The sequence below is a fragment of the Solanum verrucosum genome, unplaced genomic scaffold, assembly GCF_900185275.1.
Source record: "Solanum verrucosum unplaced genomic scaffold, falcon-dt-bn FXZP01000297.1, whole genome shotgun sequence".
In the NCBI taxonomy this organism is placed as follows: Eukaryota; Viridiplantae; Streptophyta; class Magnoliopsida; order Solanales; family Solanaceae; genus Solanum; species Solanum verrucosum.
This window is the reverse complement of record NW_026020215.1, coordinates 1905150-1917358: the sequence shown is the minus strand read 5'-3', so window position 1 is coordinate 1917358 and position 12209 is coordinate 1905150. Positions and strand designations below refer to the sequence as shown.

Sequence of the window (12209 nt, the reverse complement as noted above, 5' to 3'; positions counted from 1 at the left end):
TTGATATTAAATAAAAGTTTAAGGATATTAAAGTCTTTACAAAGTTTTACAAAATAAAGTTGCTTAGCAAAGTTATCTTTTATGCTTTGTTAATTGGACTCCATCAAGAGCTCTGAGAAAAGCCCATCCTTTTATCACTTAGTTACAAAGATGTTAGTTTATTGGTATTAAATAAAAGTTTAAGGATATTAAAGTCTTTATAAGGTTTTACAAAATAAAGTTGCTTAGCAAAGTTGTCTTTTATGCTTTGTTAATTAGACTCCATCAAGAGCTCTAAGAAAAGCCCATTCTTTTATCACTTAATTACAAAGCATACCCCTAAAATTCCATTGAAGCTGCAGATAGGATGGGTCCCATTAGTTTTTGTGTGTTAATTTTTATTTGTTCATTATTATAAAGATAAAATTTATTTTTACTTGTTAAAATTAAAATGCCAAGTGAGGACAATTATTTTCTTGTATTTTATTTTTAATATTAATTACTTATTCTTTAAATTATTTTTCAACACCTAATATTAAATATTAATTAATAGGAGTAATGTGATAAAATAGTCATAGTAATCATTATTTTCTTAATGGATGAATATGATAAATAGAATTGAACAAGCTAATATATACTTCAAAGTTATACTGAGAAAGTAATTTGTGGAAATAAATAAATAATGAGGAGAACCAATAATACGAATCGATGAAAATGTTACCCTGCAATTTGTTGGGATTTTTTATGAAATCAATTAATTATAATTAATAGCATAAATAAATAAAAAATTAATTTGAATCTTATATTAAAAAAATTCTCTTACACTTGTTCATTTTAGCAAATTAAGGAGAAAAAACTCGTACAATATATTTTTTCATTAAGTAATTATTATTATATGAAATACTAATTGTCAATTTTAATAATAGTTTATATTTAGTTTTATAAAATAAAAATATATCTAACCTATAGTTTTAATTAAAGAAACCTAATAATTGATCTGGTACAATTCAATGTGGTTATTACTTTAATTTCTAAAATTTGACTATCAAGATCCAAAAGCACTTTCTCAAATGCGTACTATACTCCTAAATAATTAGATAAATTTAGAATATTAATAAACTATACATATAATGTTGGACCCGTGTTGACACGGGCCATTTCCCCTAGTTAATAGGATAAAGCTTGGCGAGTTCGTTGCATGGTTGCAAATGAACTTCTTGAACTATATATGTCACACTGTTGGATCAAGTTTGTGCTCTTATCATTATTTGTGAGTTGTATTATTATTTCCTTTCCTCAGGCTGTCTATTTAACTGTTCAAATTAAAGGAGCTTTCAATAATTAGTTATAAGAGTTGCATAATTTTGTCTCAAGTACTATCATCAGATCCATCCCCGTTTGTTCGTACTGCACTGTCTTTAGATATTGTAGGACTGTCTCCTATTTTAGAAAAAGTATAAGCTTTTTGTGATTGTTAAATCTGATTATCCTATCATTTCTCATTACCAAAGTACATGTGCATGCACTAAGATACTAAATTTTGCTCTCTGTGTAACTAAAGTTCCTATCAATTTTTATTCTGATTGTTGTCATGGTGTAACATGTTCTTAATTTCCATGGTGCTCTCTGTGAATTTGAATATTTTAGTTTGAACTATTTATATTAGTGAAGATGGTTATTGGTTAGTCTATGTAGTGCTACATCTTCCTAGTTTTTGGTTTTATAGGAATATAAACTTGTGTGCAGGGGCGGAGCGAGCATGTCTTTAGGGGGGTCATCCGACCCCCCTTCGGCGGAAAATATTATTATATATACATGGTTAAAATTATTTTTCAGATATATATAATAGATGTCGAACCCCCTTAGACTAGTTCGTATGTTTACTCCTTCGAATTTTGAACCCCCTTATTGAAAATCCTGGTTCCGCCACTACTTGTGTGTTGCTCCATAAGCTTGGGTGCTAACACCATGAACATTGAAAATAGAATTAAAAAGCTTGAGCACTGTTTGGATGCTACATTTTCGAATGCCAAAGTCAAGGTTCAGTTCGGGGAAACAAAGTTTGGGAAAATATACTTGTAAAGTGTCTAAAGAACAAGGTTCGCCTCAGGAAAACAACTCTAGTGCCAAAAGGAAATAACAATCTAAATTTAACATTGTGTATATATGGGGAAGATGTATCATGTATTATAACATTTTCTCTTCTTTTTTTTTTCTTATTTGGGCATATAGATGTATCTAGAATTTAGTGAATTTTGATTTTGCTTAAAATTTATATTATTCGAATAAACCGTGATGTTTCTTGTTAAAAGCGTACCGTTGGCTTTGTTACAATGTTTTGATAGGTCTAATTATGAGATTATGTATACATGTACATTAATTGTAACTTAATAATATACATTATGAAAACTCCAAAAAGAATTTTCTTTAAAAAAGTTCCAAAAGTATTTCATAATGTGGAAAATATCTTCTCTTGGAAGTAGCATAGTGGTCCCTCTATGATTCCTTCTAGACATTTTGACAAATATTCATGACCAATGAGGTCCATAAAATGCATGCCAACTAGCTTGCCTCTTTTTTTGACTGTCATCATGTAGTAACAGCCAACAAGCCAAACAACATGTGTTAAGGTATTCACTAGGGAGTAGGACTAACCAACCTACAACATTATCCTCTTTAAGTGGATTTAAGGCGACTTCAGCAAAAGAATCTATTCAAGGGTAAATTTCTATGATAGATTAAGGGTATATCCCTCGATAAAATTAAGAGTAAATTTGTGTTAAAGTATGATGAGAAAGATATATTTGGACAGAAAGTATAACTGAAGGGTATATTTGGACCCAATGTATATATTTAAACTATTTCCTATATACTATAGGTATATTTGACCCTTTTTTCATTGAATATAACCAACTTCATCAATTAGGAGGCAATTGTGGGTCAACCAAGTCAACCAAATTATCCAGTTGCCAACTTGTATAAAAAAACTACTACTCTCTTGGGAGAAATGCAAGAGAAGATGGCTTTCTTACACTATAGTTTTCTTCTCATACTTGTCTTCTGCATTTGCACTGCAGAGTCTGTCAATCCTCTGGGAAATTTTTGCGACGACGCAACCAAATCCAATGATTCTAAAACATCAGCAAATATTGGAAAGGTGTTGGCTGAATTAGTGTCAGTTTCTGCTAAAAATAGCTTCAGTACTACCTCGTACGGTGATGCTAAGAACCAAGTATATGGCCTCTACCAATGCAGAGGAGATGTTAGCAGCAATGACTGCTTAAGTTGCATCCGTGATGCAGCAAAGGAGATTCGGAAAAGCTGTCCGGACCAGACTGATGCCAGAATTTGGTATGATTATTGTTTCTTGAGGTACCAAGGTAAGAATTTCTTGGGACAAGTTGAAACAGTTCCTGGTATATTCTACTGGAACATCGACTTTGTATCTGATCCCGACTTCTTCAATAAAAAGCTAGCGCAACTCAAGAATCAACTAATTGCAGATGCTATTGTGCCAATGAACAAAGGGCTCGGAAAAGGCAAGAGTAAAATCTCACCTTTTCTCACATTATATGCCTTGATGCAATGCACAAGGGACCTACCAAAGATAGACTGTGCCCAGTGCCTGGCCGTAGCAGTTGGCAATTTTCCCACTACTTGCTTAAACAGGAAAGGATGTCGAGTCCTGTATAGCAGTTGCTATGTTCGTTATGAACTCTACCCATTTTTCTTTCCCTTAGAACCGAAAGAGAAATTGGCCAATGTATCAATGGACTACTACACATTCAAAATGTCTAAACCTTAATAGGTAATTAATGTGTAGTAGTACTTTATGTATTATGAACTTGAAATGTCTTTTACAAGTCTGTGTTTTCATTGTATCATTTCAAATAATTACAAATGTATGAGCAAACTCAGTGCAGACAGTTCCATAAATGTTTTGTCTGCTCAGAGAAAAGCTTTACTGGTATGTACGCGATATGTGTTACAAATTGATCAATTTAAGTAGCAAGCTTTTGAATGATTCGGTGGTCTATCCTTTTCTTAAGGACTTAGTTATTAGCTCTGCCGAAACTTCTAGGGAAAGGGACAACATCTTTGACATCATTCAGGCCAGTGGCATAAAGCACCAAAGGTTCAAGCATTAGGCTGAAACCGGAGGTTTTGACAGAGCCATGTCTGCGAAGATCTAGATACCATTCGTACTGCTGTTTTTGCAAGCCCAATACTTCCATCCTGATAACAAAGAACATTGAACGGCTTAGCACAATATCACTTGCCCTGAGTTCCAATGCTCAAGTAACGAAAGAAAACGTGTCTGGATATCTATGAAGGGCTAAAACAATACATCTGAACTTCAAAGAAAACACAGTTTATTACCTTGAGCTCAGCACATTGAAGCGTTCTTCACTTTGGCTTCCCCTAATCACAGTTCCTACCTACAAACAAACTTAACTTTAGCATCATTACCAATTCAGATTGTTATTAGGACTATGTTCACATTCTTAGTAACTAACTACAAGTACACAGCCTCTACTCTGCAAACGACTGCAATCCCTAATGAAATGGTCCGATATTACCTTTGGTAAAACCACATCAAATGTTGCAACTGTCATCCCATCATCATTCAAATGGACATAAAATGGTCTAAGTCCTTTTGGATGGTTGTATATAATGACTGGCTTTTTATATATCTCATCAACCAAATAACTGCAACCAAGAGATAAGAAACTAATGAGCATGTTCGCCTTTAATATCAAATTTACTCAGGGAAGTTACTAATGCATACCTTTCATGTTCTTCAGTCAATGAAACTCCAAATTCTATCTTACCCTGAAATCTCTTGCCAGGAACCTAATCTCGTGCCATTATACAAGTGTGAGATACCCATCTTCAAATATTTAGCCACACGTTCAAGAAATTGTGGCAAAAATACTTACCTGTCTCAGAACTTCTATGGCTTCGGCATAGGAAATCCTTTCAAATGAACTTGATAGTGTTAACTGAAGGCGCTCCATAACTTTTTGGTCTATCCGTTTCAAGATAAATTGTAGATCTTCCATGTAACCCTCCGAAATCCTTTTGCATACAAACTTCAAAAAGTCATTCGCGCATTCCATGGCATCCTGAAATTAAAGTGGCCATGTAGTTATGGCAAAAGTAGAAACCTTAATGATGAACAAGAGAAACATGGGAAATATCTGCAATTAGACAGTAGAACAAATACCTCTAACTCTGAGAAGGCCATTTCAACATCTACCATCCATGTCTCAGCTAATGACTTTTTCGATTCTGATTTCACTGCTTGAAATCTGGGGCCAAATGAGTAGACATTTCCAAGACCACATGCTTGACTCTCCAGATGAAGACGACCAGAAACTGTTAGGTAAGTCTGGCGTACAAAGAAATCTTTAGAGAAGTCAAATTTTCTTGTTTCAATTGTGACTCCAGAGTTTGCTTTTTGCCTAGATTCTAACTGTGAAACTAGCTCCTGTGTTTTCTTCAAGTCCTGTTGTGCAGCAAATAGAGCTTCCTTATTGCTATTGGTTCTGTTAAGTTCTTCTACTTTCTTAGATTTTTCTTTTATAGAAGCCCGTATGGCTTCAACACTCACTCCAGCATTTTCGGTGGAACTAATTTGGTCATAGTTTTTGCCCTTGTTAAGAAGAGTTGTAACAACAAATTTCTCGCTAAAACCTTCAGAATCAGTGCTTGTAAGTATGGGTACTTGAACGTGAAGGAACCCTTGATCTTGGAAGAATCCATGAGTTGCCCAAGTAAGTGCATTATGAATTCGCATGACCGATGCCACCTACAAAAAGAAGAGAATCCAATTAAAAAAGGTCATATACGCTAACCAAAGAACTTAAAATGAACTGATCAAAGAAGTTCAAACTTCGATTTTGAGACACCATACAGTACTCCAATTTCAAGATTCATAATTAAAAGGCTTAAAACAAGTTATGTACCTATCTCTACAAGAAAGTATGAACTACCATCCAATTTTATCAAGTGCACAAAATTCCTAAAGTAGCTATAAACCCAAGACAAAAGGGAGGCACCCAATTAACATGAGAAAAAAGGCAGTAAAATGTAAAATGGAGAAAGTATCACCGTGGTTGTCCGAGGCCGAAAGTGGGAACAATCTCTTAAAGATTCAAGAGGCAATCGCTTCTTAGATAACAGATAATTAGATTGATCTACCAAACCAAGATGTAGGATTTTCTCTGCTTGGAGCTCAACAACATGCTTCCCCTGCAGTGATGGCTGCTGCAGCATACCTTCAATTAATACACATGTCCCCGTAGCCATAACTTGGCACGGAGTCGCTAGTGCTGAGTCCACCAGAACCTGAAAGATTGATCATGAACCAACCTAACAGTATACCAGATATTCTGAAAACGAGACATTTCAACAAACAGATAAAAATCATAAAATGTACCTGAAGACTGGGCACACAAGAACCATCACTAACTTGCAATATTGACACCGAAGGTTGTGGCTGAAAAACAACATTAATTTTTTCACGTACACGATATTCCCCTGCCCCAAAGACCTTCATAATAGACCTGAGTAATGGAATCCGAGATTGAAGAACCTCAGAACATGTAACATCTTTTGTACTTACCACCTGTGCCGGTACAGAATGCGGCGTTACAGGTTGTTTCCTAATCTCCCTGGAGGACTTAACCCATCCTCCAATTACAACCCTCTGACCAATTAACCCCACCCCACCATCACTGAGTCCTAATAAAGTTTTCAACATCACCCTTTTCGTGTATTTCGAGCACTCAACCACCGGTGCTTGTTTCGAATCCATATTCTGAATGTTATGTAAACGAGTTTAAGAAGGAGAAAAAAATGAAATGTACAGTTGTTGAAGGTGTAGTGTTGATGGGGTAGGGATTTATATTGAAGAAACATTGGAGAATTATGATTCTTTGCTTGAGAAGACATTGAGGAGTTGCAGAGGAAAGAAATTGCTTAGGAAGTTTGGGGAAGAAGGAAAAGGGTTATGAAGGAGGCCAAGGTTTGGTATTCTTCAAAGGTTGGAAACTCGCGGGGGTTATATTCAAATTGGGAAAAAACTTAGCATACAAATTGAAATAAAAAATGATTTTGATTTGGTTTAGTTTAAATTTTTGATAAATTTGAAATACTCATGATATTTAATTTAGTTTAGTATTAAACAAGAAAAACCAGACCAAAATCAAAACAAACATTTTTAGTTTTGTATTTATTTTGCTATAAATATTTGTTAAATGTATATGTTATATAACGACTACCCTAGTTATTTTATATCTATTTTCTCCATATTAATCATTTATGTAGTTTCTATATGTGATTTATGACTTGGGGAGATTGGTGACACTATTCTCGAGATGGTTGGATAAGTTCCAAAGAAAATAATTCATTTGAAAGAATCCAATAAATAAGATTAAGTTAAGAATTATTTAATCTTCAACAATCAATAGGAAAAACAAGGAAAATTTCATAAATAAAAGTAACACATACAAAAATGACTATAGTTTTAGGGTTATTAAAGTTCAATAATTATAAGTATGATAATTACGAAAAATGACTACAAATTATATGTCTAACTCGTTGTATTAACTGTATAAATTTAGTTATGTTGTTTTTATACAATTATACAATTGTAGTTGGCTAGCACTAAATAAGGTATATTATGTTTTAATAACGGAAATCCCTTTAATTACGTCTCTTAAACTCTCAGCTTCCCATTATTCAATTAACAACTAAAAATCACTCATTAACATGATATCTGCTTGGATTCTTATCAATTTAGACAAAATTTGAGATACAAGATATTCAAAATCTTCAGCTGTCTACATTGTTCTTTTCTAGGTGTCATACAGGTATTCCCAAAATTTGGTATAGATAAATTGATTCATTGATTTTGTGGAAGATTAATATTTAATTATGAACCTGAATTATGTTGATTTTGAATAGATCAATTCAATGAGAAGCATAATTGTATTGATCAGACATTCAGAAAAGTGGAATGAAAAAAATTGCTACATCGAATATTCTATTGATGGTATAGTGCTGAAGGAATATGCTTCGTATTCCGATTTACTTAATCTAATTTCGAATAAATTAAATATAGATTTAACTACATGGTGTATCAAAATCAAATACAAAATTGAAGATAATGATGCTCCTATGGAAATACGCAATGACATGGATGTCAGAATATATGCTCAGTTAAAAAGGTGAGCACAAGATTTGAAGTATATCCCTTGTGTGTAAGTACTTTCAATATGAATGTAGTTTACTATGAATCTGGGGAAACTACTATTTAAGGAGATGTGATGCGGCTTGAATAAAATCGTGGATTAATTGATACAAGTGATACATTGTCTTTGATTGAAACAATAGGCGATAACTCAGTGGACGTATTTGATGGTGTCAACAATTTGATCATTACCAACAGAAATCAATAGGAAGTAATGGTAGATCAAATATACATTGACAAGTCAACATTGAAGGATGTGATGACAAAGTATTCTATTGAGAATAGGTTCCAATTCTTGGTGGAGAGATCAAACTCTATTAGGTAAATTGTCATTATATTTATTGAATTGAAATTTATTCATTATTGAACATAGTAACTAGTCGACACCAAATGTTTTCAAATTGTATTTGTAGTTATACACTTGTATGTAATTCTAAAGAATGCAAATGGTTAATAAAGGTATCCAGTATTAACAAGTCCAAAATGTTTAGAATTAGAATTTTCAACAATTATCAAGCATGTCCTTTAAAAGATCGGATATACTCACAAGGACCGGCAACAAGTGGATTGATTGAAGGCATTATCACACCTAAATTGAGGAATCATAAGAGGAAGTACAATCCAAAGAATATCATAGACGACATGAAATTGGAATTGGGGGTTGACGTTACCTACATTTGGGCATGGCAAGCATAGGAAAAGGCATTGGATTCTATGATGGGGCAACTAGTTGCATCATACAAGAAGTTGCCTGGATACTTGTATATATCGGATAAAACATACCTTGTATTCGGATGAAGAAAACACCTGTAAATGAATCTTTGTATTTGCTTATATCATTGCATGCTTCTATAAAGGGGTTCGATTATTGTAGGACAATCGTTGTTGTAGATGCTAGCCACCTAAAATCAACATATACTGGTGCTTTCATTTCATCTAGAAATGGAGCATGTATTTTTTATATGTGAATACAATGTCATGAGATTTAAAATTTGAACATAACATTGTTATTGTATAACATGTAATATATTACCTCTACCCTACAGATTCATTGTTTCCGAAAATGATGTTGCTTGGACGTGTTTTTTTGAACAATTCAAAGAAGCATATGAAGAAAGAGAGAATATGTGTGTTGTATCCAACAAAATAAGAGCATTATAAAGGTTGTTTCTAAAGTATACAATAATATGTAGCATTACGCATGTATATGACACTTGTGGGCCAATGTATGCAAGAATTTAGAAAATCAAATTAGCAATAGAGTGAGGTATTATACACTATGATGAATGCATATACACAATATGATTTTGATAGGCTAATGAATAAGATTGAGCAAATGATATTAGGGTGAAGAAATACTTAGAGGTGGTGGGATATGAAAAGTGGACAATGTTGTATGCACTAATTTATTGGGTTGGATGACTACATCGAATATTACAGAGTAATTTGATATTGGTAGAAGTAAGAGAATTGTGGATATGTGATTTTCTTGAACTGAGTTGAGTTATTGAAAAATTACGACACGAGTGTTCTTTATCATATGGGTAATGTGAACGTGGTGGCAGATGCTCTTAGTCAACTATTAATGAAAAGTGTTGCTCATGTTGAAGATGGTAAGAAAGAGTTAGTTTGTGATGTTCATAGATTGACCCGATTGGGTGTTCTCTTGGTTGATTCTAATAAAGGAAGTGTGATTGCTGAGAAGAGTTCGACATCGTCTCTTATATAGGATGTGAAGGCTAAGCAAGATCTTTATCTGATTATGGTTGATTTAAAGAAGTTGGTATCTAAAAAAATCATTGAGTCTTTCTCCCAAGGGGGAGAGTGTCTTTTGATACCAAGGTCGATTATGTGTTCCGAATGTTGATGAGTCGAGGAATTAGATTTTGACAGAAGCTCAAAGCTCTTGGTATTCTATTCACCCGGGAACCACCAAGTTGTACCACGATTTACAAGAGGTCTATTGGTGGAATTAGACGAAAAAGGATATTGTGAAATTTGTGGCTAGATGTTCGAATTGTCAACAAGTGAAAGTTGAGCATCATAAACTTGGTGGTTTAGCTTAAGACATTAGTATTCCTGCATGAAAATGGAAAGATTTGAATATGGATTTCATTACGAGCTTACATTGTACTCACCATTAGATTGATTCAATTTGGATTATTGTGGACCGAATGACAAAATCAGCTCACTTTCGTCCCGTAAAGACTTCATTTTCAGTCGAAGAGTACACCAAGCTTTATATCCTAGAAATGGTGAGGTTGCATTGAGTTCCTTTATCGATTATCTACGAATGTGGTACTCAATTTACATCTCAGTTTTGGATGTCATTTTAGAAAGGGTCTTGGTACTCAATTGAAGCTTAGCACGACTTTTCATCCTCAGACTTTAGAATATATGTTGAGAGCTTGTGTAATTAATTTCAATGGAAATTGGGATGATCATTTACCTTTGATTGATTTTCTTATAATAATAACGGATGACTCAATTTGAGGCTCTCTATAGTAGGAGATATAAGTCTCCTATTGGTCGATTTGAAGTTGGTGAGTTCTCTTTGATAGGGCCTGACTTGGTGCATGAGGCTATGAAAAAGGTTTGACTATTCATGAAAGGTTGAAAGCGTCTCAAAGTCGACAAAAGCTTATGCCAATGTTTGAAGAGGAGAGCTTGAATTTGATGCTAATGATTGAGTTTACTTGAAAATTTCATCCATGTAGGGTGTGATGAGGTTTGGAAAGAAAGGGAAGCTTAGTCCTCGATATGTGGGCCTATATCAGATTTTGTGGCATATTGGCAAAGTTGCTTATGAACTTCAGTTACCTAACTTAGTATCGGTACATCTGGTATTTCATGTCTCCTTATTGAATACGTGTGTTGGAGATCTGATCTCCATTGTGCCTTTGGCAAGTTTAAGAGTTAAAGAAAGTCTTTCATATGACCGGTCGAGATTTTAGACCGACAAGTTCAGAAGTTGAGAAATAAACTAGTTGCTTTCCTAAAAGTTCTTTGGAGAAATCAATTAGTCGAGGGTGCTACTTGAGAGATCAAAGTCGATATGATGTCCAAGTATCCTCATCTTTTTTCCTCTGTTTGTGTTCTAGATTGAGGTATTAGTTTCTCATGGTTCCTTTTTTCGGATTCACGCATTTTAGTCATTCTCATGTTTCCATATGCATGCATATTCATGAAAAAAACTTGATTTTGATGTTATGATTTAGCTTTGAGTGATTTGTCCTTGTTTATGTGCATTATGATGAGATTTGCATTCATGATGGGTTGTTAGTTTCTCTCTTACTTTATTCATGCTAGTTTAAGTCACATTTGAGGACGAATATTTCCAAAGAGGAGATATTGTAATACCTCAGAAATTAGAAAGTTGGATTAAAAAGGAAAATGTCAGTTCTGGGCACTGATGTTGTGGTCTACGAGTCCCATCTACAGACTGTAAGAGGTTTTACGGGCCGTAGAAAGTGATTTGTAGAACTTAAGTTGAGTTTTGAAAATTACAAGTTTCTGATGTTTGACCTATGAGTGAACAGGACGAGTCGTACGATGTTTGACGGGTTGTAGGAATCACCCGTAGAAGGGACCCAAACTAAGTGAAATTTTAGACTTGAACTTTGGTTCTATGGAAGGGGTCTACAGACCGTACACTAAACGACGGACCATAGAAAGGTCTCGTGGGAAGTTAAATGAATTTAGGTCCCAGTAAGTGAAATCTACGGCTGACTAGTACGGGCCGTAGAAAGACCTACGTAGCGTAGGTCCACACCGTAGGTCATGTCTAGCAGTTATTTCTTAAGAGTATTTGGGGGGTTTTTCTATGAAATTAATACCAATACTATGTCTTTTAATCCTATTTCTAATTCCTATAACTACCTTTTAATTCCTAAAAATACCCAAACCCTCTCATTCTCTCAAATTCCCAATTCCCATCCAAGTTCATCCTATCCAATTCTCTCTCAATTTCAAG

General features: G+C 34.2%; 2 protein-coding genes across 2 annotated transcripts; one reads left to right on the top strand and one right to left on the bottom strand.

The window, feature by feature from the left end:
- Positions 1 to 2998: 2998 nt before the first annotated feature.
- On the top strand, positions 2999 to 4003 carry LOC125830645 (cysteine-rich repeat secretory protein 55-like). Its single transcript, XM_049509820.1, has one exon. It carries the CDS (start codon positions 2999 to 3001, stop codon positions 3782 to 3784), a length of 786 nt encoding a protein of 261 aa, XP_049365777.1. The 3' UTR covers positions 3785 to 4003.
- On the bottom strand, positions 3987 to 6822 carry LOC125830631 (asparagine--tRNA ligase, cytoplasmic 2). Its single transcript, XM_049509805.1, has 8 exons — positions 6422 to 6822; positions 6094 to 6330; positions 5207 to 5791; positions 4920 to 5105; positions 4769 to 4833; positions 4560 to 4689; positions 4360 to 4418; positions 3987 to 4215 (listed from the first exon to the last, which is right to left on the bottom strand). The coding sequence occupies exons 1-8, from the start codon at positions 6797 to 6799 to the stop codon at positions 4032 to 4034; spliced, it is 1824 nt and encodes a 607-aa protein (XP_049365762.1). The 5' UTR covers positions 6800 to 6822; the 3' UTR covers positions 3987 to 4031.
- Between the last annotated feature and the right edge of the window lie 5387 nt (positions 6823 to 12209).

What these genes read in the sequence shown, in the direction of transcription:
- LOC125830631 (XM_049509805.1), bottom strand. Translation starts at nt 6,799, where the DNA reads ATGGATTCGAAACAAGCACCGGTGGTTGAGTGCTCGAAATACACGAAA. An exon ending in CTTGTGTGCCCAGTCTTCAG is followed by an intron (nt 6,331 to 6,421) that starts GTACATTTTATG and finishes TCAATCTTTCAG; the next exon opens with GTTCTGGTGGACTCAGCACT. An exon ending in TTGACTGAAGAACATGAAAG is followed by an intron (nt 4,690 to 4,768) that starts GTATGCATTAGT and finishes TCTTGGTTGCAG; the next exon opens with TTATTTGGTTGATGAGATAT.
- LOC125830645 (XM_049509820.1), top strand. Translation starts at nt 2,999, where the DNA reads ATGGCTTTCTTACACTATAGTTTTCTTCTCATACTTGTCTTCTGCATT.